The sequence below is a fragment of the Centroberyx gerrardi genome, chromosome 6 (assembly GCF_048128805.1).
Source record: "Centroberyx gerrardi isolate f3 chromosome 6, fCenGer3.hap1.cur.20231027, whole genome shotgun sequence".
Taxonomy (NCBI): Eukaryota; Metazoa; Chordata; class Actinopteri; order Beryciformes; family Berycidae; genus Centroberyx; species Centroberyx gerrardi.
Window position 1 is genome coordinate 25,587,857 of NC_136002.1, and position 8,894 is coordinate 25,596,750.

Sequence of the window (8,894 nt, forward strand, 5' to 3'; positions counted from 1 at the left end):
CTCATGAATATGGTTTGTGCTATGTTTTAGCTCTAAAGGTATATGTGGGTGTATTCTGGGTTGCTAATGTAATTGAAGTTTCTCGTTGTGCATGGCTTTAGGTTTATTTAATAACAAAGGCATCACCCTGGTGATAGCAGCCCTTTCTCAACAACTGGAACTTTGTTGCCTTTAGCTACATGATCTGAATGTGGAAGCAACAAACATGCCTCGACAAGAAGGCAGGTTGCTGGCAGAATAAACTTTAATTTACCTCAGCCATTAGTAATACCTAGAGGTCAGAGCTCGATAATGCATGTACTTTGCAATAAATAATGAGAGAGACAGACTGCACCTCTTTCTTCATTGATTAGTGGCCGCATTGATCAGACACAATCCAATGATGAAAAAGGCAAGTTATGATAGAAATGAATGGTTTTGACCCTCCGTCTACTTCGACACCCTCTAAATCCTGAAAAATAGACATCCGGCAATAATAAACACTCTTTGGTCTTACTATTTTCTTTTCATCAAGGGAGAGAGTAGTATTCATTCAGCTCTTGTACTGTTCTGTATGTAGATTTTGTTGCTATGGTTACTGTTGAACAGAGCCATAGAGGGTATGTAGATGCATAGACTGTGGCATCATAGGTTCAGCTTCAGTATCAAGTGAGGCAGGATGAGAAGGGAGAAAACAGCCTGTGTCCGTGGGCACCCTGTGACCCGGGTGCTCTCCTAAGTGGGCAAGCAGGGTGAGCGGAGCCGGCGAGGTGCAGGCCCGGGGCCAGTGTCCTGTCACAGCGCGGGGCTTAGTGCCCGGCTTAACGGGACCACAGGAATCCATTAAGGCCCAGCAGGCGGTGTCAGAAGGCCACTCTGCAAATCATTTGCCTGAGCTCTCAGCGCCCAAGGCCTAGGCACGTCTCCACATGAACACAGAGCCAGTGCAGGCAGGTTCCTCGCGCAGGTCACAGGAAAGTGCAGATACCTCAGAGAGCTCCCTCACCAGACTTTCATCGCTTGGGTCTTTGTCTTGCTGTAGGTTTTTGGGAGGTGAAGTTTAGAGCAATTCCAACAGCCTTGACAAATGTAGGTCATGCTAGCGTATTTTTGATTAAATATACAATTTTTTTGCTCCTAATGTTGACTATAAAAATGAGTAATACATCATGATTTGGACACAAGGGTGTGTAATTTCACTGTGAATTTCAATGAATATTGTTGAGAAGATAATATACTTCTGGAATGTAGCCAAGTTAAATTTCAGTACTGGCACTTAAACAGTAGTGGTTAAAGTCCACTAAGCATAGAAAATACAATAATCCTTCCAGCTATACACCATCAAGTGGATTTAAGTGCCTACTTAAAGTTACACTTGCATATAATCCCCAGTAAAGTTTATGTTAAATGCGATCTGTGTTGCCTAATCAATCCAATGAATCTGTGGAATAGATTAAGTGCTGTTCAGACCTGAAACCAAGTTATATCAGCTGAATTTTGTCATTATTTTCCACAGGTACTGTGTGTGTGCACTTTAATCAGGAATTCAGAATGTTTACATAATACTATCTGTGCCAAGTCTAAGGCCAGCTACTCTTAAGTACAAATTTGGTTTGCTCTCTGATAAACAACTGTGCTAACATCAGTGTTGGTTTTCACTACAGGTGTTGAATCTGGTCCAGTCCTATGTGACCCTACGAGTCCCGCTACATGTGTCCTATGTGTTCCACTCTCCTGTGGGAGCAGGGGGATGGCAGCACTTTGACTTGCAGTCTGAGCTCAGGCTCACATTCGTGTACGACACTGCCATCTTATGGAGGGACGGCATCGGTAGCCCACCAGAGGCAGAACTACAAGGCAAGGCTTCAGCAGTAGTTTGCATTGTAAAAATGATATACATATTAAAACGATCACTGAATAAATGTGTCATGTTCATTGACTGATGCATTGTACATTTATTAAGAAATTAATCAAGACTGTGATGTTTCAAGTTTGAGTTTTTTCTTGACTTGAGCAAAAAGAATAAGGTGAATTCAAGCTCTGTCTGACTGTTTTTTGCAGGAGCTCTGTACCCAACCAGCATGCGTATAAATGGCCATGGACGTCTAGTGGTCAACTTCCGCACTGAGGCTCGATTCAGAGGCCTGTTTGTCTTTTCACATGCAGGTATGTCACGGTATAGGAGTGTATCAGTGTGTTCATCTAATAGTTTGATTTGATTCAATGTATAATACTCGTTTGACATTGTCACAACATCTTGTCTAAAAGTTGAAACTAAAACAAGTTGCCTATGATAGAATATGCCTAGTCTAGGAGAGCAGGTGGTCGATTCTCTTTTTAGCGTTTTTATTATTTATTGAGACGGTGGGAAAGTAGAGAGGAAAACAGAGACGGGGAGACGCAGGAGAGAAAGCTTTGGTGGCATTGCAGTGGCATCGTACTTAACTACTTGACTCCCTCTGGGCACAACTGTTCCTCCTCTAATAGAAGACATTAAATAGTCATCAAAGCCTGGTTACTATGGCAGTTACTTCTGATATTGATTTATAAATATTGTTACACGGTCGTAGGCATATCAGTCTATGGCTTTAACTGCTGTCACAATGCATTTTTGAGCTCTACAATGCACATTGGGACCTTTTTCATATCACAGTATGTTGTAACAGCATTATTTCCTCCCTAGTTTTCCACGTAATGAACAAAAATGTTGAATGATTTTGTAATACATTTTTCAAGCACATTAATTATTGATTACCATCATTAGTTTTTGTGTCAATGTGTCAGTTGTGTCAGGTTTTAAATTAACTTGCAACTGAACATGCTGATTTTATTGGTCCTTATAATTTAATGAATGTATTTTCCCATCAGCCTCGCCCCTCTCCTCCATGATCATGTGTCCGGACCACCCTGGTTTGACCTTTAACCTTAGCCTTGTGAGGAGCGAGCCCACCTACAACCAGCCCATCCAGCAGTGGACCTTTGTCTCTGACTTTGCTGTGAGGAAACAACACGTTCTCTTTAGATCTGCTTAAATGTTTCTTCTATTTTGCATGCCTAACTCTTACTGGGTATTGTTTTACTCTTTCCCTCCCCCAGGTGCGTGACTACTCTGGGACGTACACGGTGAAGCTCGTCCCCTGTACATCCCCTCCCAGCCTGGAGTACACCATCCCCCCCGTCTGCAATCCCCGAGAGCCTGTTACCTTCGACCTCGACATCCGCTTCCAGCAGGTAACATTACTTTTTTTCTAAAATAACATAAACTGATGAAACTTGATGGATCCCTGCGGGGAGATTAGGCCGTTGCAGCAATAAAAGTAATAGGATTTAGCAGGAAAAAAAACAAATAGAATATAAAATAAGCAATAAAGAAGAGTAAAAGCTAATAAAAAACAATAAAGCAATAAAGTAGAATATAAACAATCGTGGGGTTCTATAAATGCCTGCTGGTGTCAATTAAAACACATTATGTATTTAGGACTGTATTGGTGAGAAATATGGATTACTAACATGTGGATTGTTACATACAGATGTTACGACTGAATACTATTGAACTACTTAAACATGGATTAACAAATTAGGAATATGTACAATATATATAAATGCAACGATGTATAAACACAATGTAATAAAATAAAAACACCAATGATAAAAAATATCAGTATGTATACAGTATGAAATAGTGGAACCATTATGAAAATATCATTCAATTATGCAGAATATAACAATGAGAGATATATGAAAACTGAAGTATGTGAATTTACAGCAATGAACATGGTGTGCCAATCGTATTCACATTAACAAGTCTACAGATGGTCATATACAGTATATATGCATAATGCGTCGCGGCGTGTAGACTGGCATCAAAAAGACTATATGATTAACCTTGCTTGCTTTGATGGTGCATGTGTACGTGTGTGTCTGTCTGTCTGTCTGTCTGTCTGTCTGTCTGTCTGCTCTGTGCTTCTAGGTGAGCGACCCGGTGGCTGCGGAGTTCAGTCTGAACACACAGATGATCATGCTTTCTAAACGGACTCTCTGGCTCTCAGACGGCTCCATGGGCTTCGGACAGGAGAGCGACACGGCCTTCTCACAGGGTAAAGCAGACAAAACATGCATTGAGTTACAGGGTTCCCACAGGCCTTGAAAATCCTTGAAAGTTTGTGGGATTTGAGAAAAATATAATATGGCCTTAAAACTGAGTATATGATTTTTCATTCAAATATACGTAGTACCCAAATTCATCAATAGGTCTCAGCTCTCTGGATTTCTCTCCATCCTAGGATCAACACATCTTAAGGAAAACCCTATGATGGAGATTTCTATATAGCATTTCTTGACTCGACAAAATCATGAGTAAAAACATTAGGCCTCTAGGATGTCTCATTTTGACCAATACCATGTCTTACCCCAAAAAGCCCTAATTTTGAGTACTAGAATTTCACCAAACAAGACCTTGAAAGCCATTGAATGTAGCTCATGTATTTGAACAGACCAAGACAGTGCTTTAAATTGGTTCAATTGGTTTAAATGTTGTCCTACATCTTCAAACAAAGTAAAGTAAATTCACTTTTGGGCGAACTGCGCCAGTGCACATAATCCAGATTTTTTCCAAAGTACTTTGACCTGAACCATCAGGTTTATGCGTGTGTGGTGTGTCATTTGTGTACTGCAGTGACTAAAACACACAAATGTTTCTCCATTCAGGGGATGTCATCTACGGACGGGTGATGGTGGATCCGGTGCAGAACTTGGGCGACTCCTTTATTTGTAACATTGAGAAAATATTCCTGTGTACCGGAGCCGATGGATACGTCCCTAAATACAACCCCAGCAACTTTGAGTTTGGCTGTCTGGCTGACGCTCCGTCCCTGCTCTACAGATTCAAGATCATTGTAAGTATAAATATGTCTCTCATCATGTTGTGTCTGCTTGATATTGCATCCGTTCAAACCTCAATATTCCTCCACACTTCAACCTCATTCCACAGGATAAGGCCCAGCCGGAGACCCAGGCCCGCTCGTTTGGTAATGTAGCTTTCAACGCCTTCCTGGCAGTGGATGACGCTGGGGCTTTGGCTCTGGTGAGACAACCTGGGTCAGATGGTTTCAGGATGGACTCCTCAGCCCTCTTCCAGGTCTGTAAGCCCAGTACAGGATTCACACTCAGTACACACCTTAAAGGAAAAATCCACCCTCGGATACTCTTACACTGTTATATATCCTCAAGCTATGTTCAATGCGGTATTTGGTGATGGAGTGTTGTAATTTACTTTTTTAGTGTACCCACTTTCCCTCAACCTGCCTTGTCTACTTCTTCAGTTAGTGATTTCCTACATTTCCCAGAATGCCTTTCAACAATCCCTAGAGAACGGGTTTGCACTTGTTGCATTCAGCTGTGTAGAGAGTAAATGGAGAGAGCAATAGCGACATCAGAGCAAGAGGTTTCCAGTCAAGAAAAAGCAAGAGTCGTGCCCCTTACTCAAAACGCAACATGTCTTGTGGCTGCATTGCATTCTGGTCTATTAAGGCTACTGTCAATGGAGAAATGAGTATCTCTGCTTCTTCTACGATGGATTTCTCCCTGTATGATTGTTGTGAGTCCAGAAAGAAGCCTTTGCTCTTTGATTTTGAGGGACTGACACCAGAACCTGATGTTTACCGTTGATATTCCAGATTTTAAAATAAAAAATTCTACTACAGTATCAAACACCATTGTAACTGCGCTTTAAATATCTTGATGTGATGTCACATTGTCTATGTTTGGCCAGTTTTCCACGGGAAAACTAAAAATAAACCACCAACAAAAGAAACAGAAATTAAAGTTACATCTCCAATAGCTGTATTTTTTTGTTGTTTTTTTGCTGTGTCAAAGTGTTTTAGGGTGGAGTTTCCTTTAATAATATATCTTACAATGATGTAAGGCTCAGCAAGAGCAGCAGGTGCTCTGCATGGTGCTCTACCATAAAAATGAACCACAGATATCATTTGTAAAAACACTTAATGGCTAACACTGCCGCTCCTCTCTCCAGGTGTCTGCGGGAAGAGAATGGTACATCCACACCATCTACACCGTCCGCTCCCGGGACAACGCCAACCGCGGCATAGGGAAGAGGAGCGTGGAGTACCACCTGTTGAGCCGGCACACCGCCCCGGCTCCAGGAGGTCAGTCTCGCGCCAGGAGGTCGGCCAACGAGGTTCCGGACCTCGCGGAGGAAATCGGCGTGAACAACAACCGCGGCACCAACATCCTGCACATAGCGCTGGACCGCAGCAGCCAGCGGAGGACCAGCCCGGACAGGGAGATCTTCACCAGGGGGATCGTGCCCCGCGAGCTCAACCAGAGAGACACCGGTGACGACAGACTGGTGTTGATCATCGGCGTCTTCGTCGGACTGCTCCTCACCGTCCTCATCGTCATCGTGGTGGTGCTGCTGGTCCGGTCCAAGCGGGAGAAGAAGGAGGCACCCAAAGTCTCCAGCAGCACCGAGCCCATGATGACGCAAGGCCTCGGCAACAGTGACAGCTCAGAGGTCTAACACACACACACACACACACACACACACACACTGACTGATCAAGATTTTAGTTACTGTTTTTGTTTTGCAAGTGCCTCATGTTTAGTAAAAATTGAAGAGGGGAGTGTGAAACAACACAAACTACAAGAGCTTTGGTTCTATTCAAAATCTACTTGAAATACAGCATCACTTCCACCGCTGGGGAGGCGTCCGGACGCAGGACAGGGATACTGACTGTGTGAGTATCTGTTATAAAGGCACTTGTCAAGTTGTCAGCACTCACTTATCGCTTTGCATTTCAATGCCAGTTGATCCAAAAAAAATGTGTATTATGTTCCCAAAGGTGCTACAGAAGATGCCTCTTAACTTGTACGGTATTCGGTGTTTTACGGAGTAGGTCAAGAGACGCTGTGTGAAAAGGATATTTTGCATAGTGTAGTAGTTGTTGACACCAGAACGTTACTGTTATGTTTATTTCGCTGCGTCAAGACACTGTCTGTAGTTTGCTTACACTGGGAAAACCCCCCGCTTGTCTGTTCTTGAGTATAAAGAGATTCAGTACGTGCCTAAGAAATCACTGGATGTTAAGGTTTTAGGATGTATGTTATGATTGTCCTGTGTGATCAGTACGACATTTTCACAAATGGACAATGTTTTTTAACATTGCTGAATTGTGCTCATGGTTACATTTTTTTTTTTTTTTTGCATGCATTTATTTTTGTATTTTATGATTGTGTGAAATTGTATAAAAATGTCTAAATGCTGATTTGAATGGAATCGTGACAAACGTGTGTCTAATCTACTGTATTTCCAACAGTTTTACTATGTATTTTTACAGTATATCCCAGAAGAAACAGTATTTATCAGCAGTAGCTAATTGTTATTGTTCAGTAGCCCCCCCCCCAAACATTTGGTTGTTGAAACATGTTATGATTTTAAGACCCTATAATTGACGCATAGCACTGAATCAAATAAGAGAAGTGAAATTTATAGACCCTGTAGTATTGAGGTGACTTTCAAGACAGCTGGTCTGCAATGTACAGTGTAGTATAGTAGCGGTTCCATTTCCACTATTTACAGCAGCGATTATTTTTGCTATTTACACAACTGGTACGCTCAGTTTGTAAGTGTTGACTACTGTAGCTTAGTAGAGATAGACGGGACTCCCAATCCCTCTCACAACAGGGCTAAGTGTTGACTGTGCTGTATCTTTTTTTTAAACCTTGTAATACCATTTACGTTTATCAAATTTCAGTTAAAGGGAATGACATTTTTTTTACCCACAATCATCGCCTCAGAGATACTCTCCGTGATTCATTAGTTTTAGAATTATTTATTTATTTTTGATGCATCCTTGCTTAGTGCCGGCAAAAAAAATGCGTAATTTCATTTTCTCTCCCTTTTCAATTGTAATGTGAACCTATTTTCTTCTGAAATAGTTTGACTGTTCATTTCGATACTGTATATGTGCCACATTTGCACTGAAACAATGTGCCCATAAGAAGAAACATCATACAAGCTATTTGAGTAACAGTGTTTTTTCAGATCCAGGCGCTGGATTGCCATAAAGTCTGGAGACCTGGACTATCTCTATATGGATTACCTCATACTATATCTTAAGATAGACACTAACTTCACACTCACTACTTTATAAATGTCAGGTTTATTTGCAATTTTGCTTTGAGGAAAAAAGTACTTTCTATGCAACCTATGATATCATACCTTCATGTAATGTTTACCCCATGTATGATTTTTTTAGTGCACAGTTTGCTTAATCTAGATTTTGACACTGTATCAATGTACTGTGGTTCTTTTATTCCACCCTAATGATTTGAGTTGAGTGCATTTTAAGCCTTTTTTTATGCACTTGTATGTATGTATATACATATGTATTACTTATAAATATACCATTTGGATGTTTTGGGAATGGTTATTGTTCAAAAATGCATATGTGCTGTAAGTATTTGTAACATAGACCAGAAGCACAAGGTGGTCTGCAAATAAATAATTTTTTCCAGAAAATATTTTGAGATTCATGATTATTTTGTTTCTCTCCCAGTGAACCATATGCATTTTAACATTCATTTTAGGAGTAATATTCTCAAATAGTTTTAAAGGGAAGGTTCAAGATTTTTTGCCTATTGGTCACCAATTAATGTTTCTGAAATAGTTTGACTAGTGTTGCCATTACTTTCAAAATCACATGCAAACCTTTCTATGTACTCCCATAGCTATTGTAATAGTAATGATTGTTTGAAAGAACAAGATTGCAAATTTGAGAGCAATGGTTACAAACGCTATTAACTCTTTGATAAGTTCAAAAATAACTGACTTTTAAAATAAATATTCAAAGATATGAATGTACCTATTGAACAAAATGACCATCAGCGGAATCATT

At 40.7% G+C, this 8,894-nt stretch overlaps 1 protein-coding gene across 1 annotated transcript in view; it reads left to right on the forward strand.

Annotated features, from left to right (window-relative positions):
• The window catches only part of frem2b (FRAS1 related extracellular matrix 2b), a 58,951-nt gene extending 50,431 nt beyond the window's left edge, over positions 1-8,520 (forward strand). Inside the window, exons 17-24 of the mRNA XM_071924734.2 lie at positions 1,644-1,836; positions 2,041-2,145; positions 2,848-2,975; positions 3,076-3,210; positions 3,950-4,076; positions 4,687-4,874; positions 4,970-5,116; positions 6,011-8,520. Coding sequence (XP_071780835.2) covers positions 1,644-1,836; positions 2,041-2,145; positions 2,848-2,975; positions 3,076-3,210; positions 3,950-4,076; positions 4,687-4,874; positions 4,970-5,116; positions 6,011-6,517 — 1,530 coding nt within the window. The 3' untranslated portion in view covers positions 6,518-8,520. The remainder of the gene's footprint in view (positions 1-1,643; positions 1,837-2,040; positions 2,146-2,847; positions 2,976-3,075; positions 3,211-3,949; positions 4,077-4,686; positions 4,875-4,969; positions 5,117-6,010) is intronic.
• The last annotated feature ends 374 nt before the right edge of the window (positions 8,521-8,894 follow it).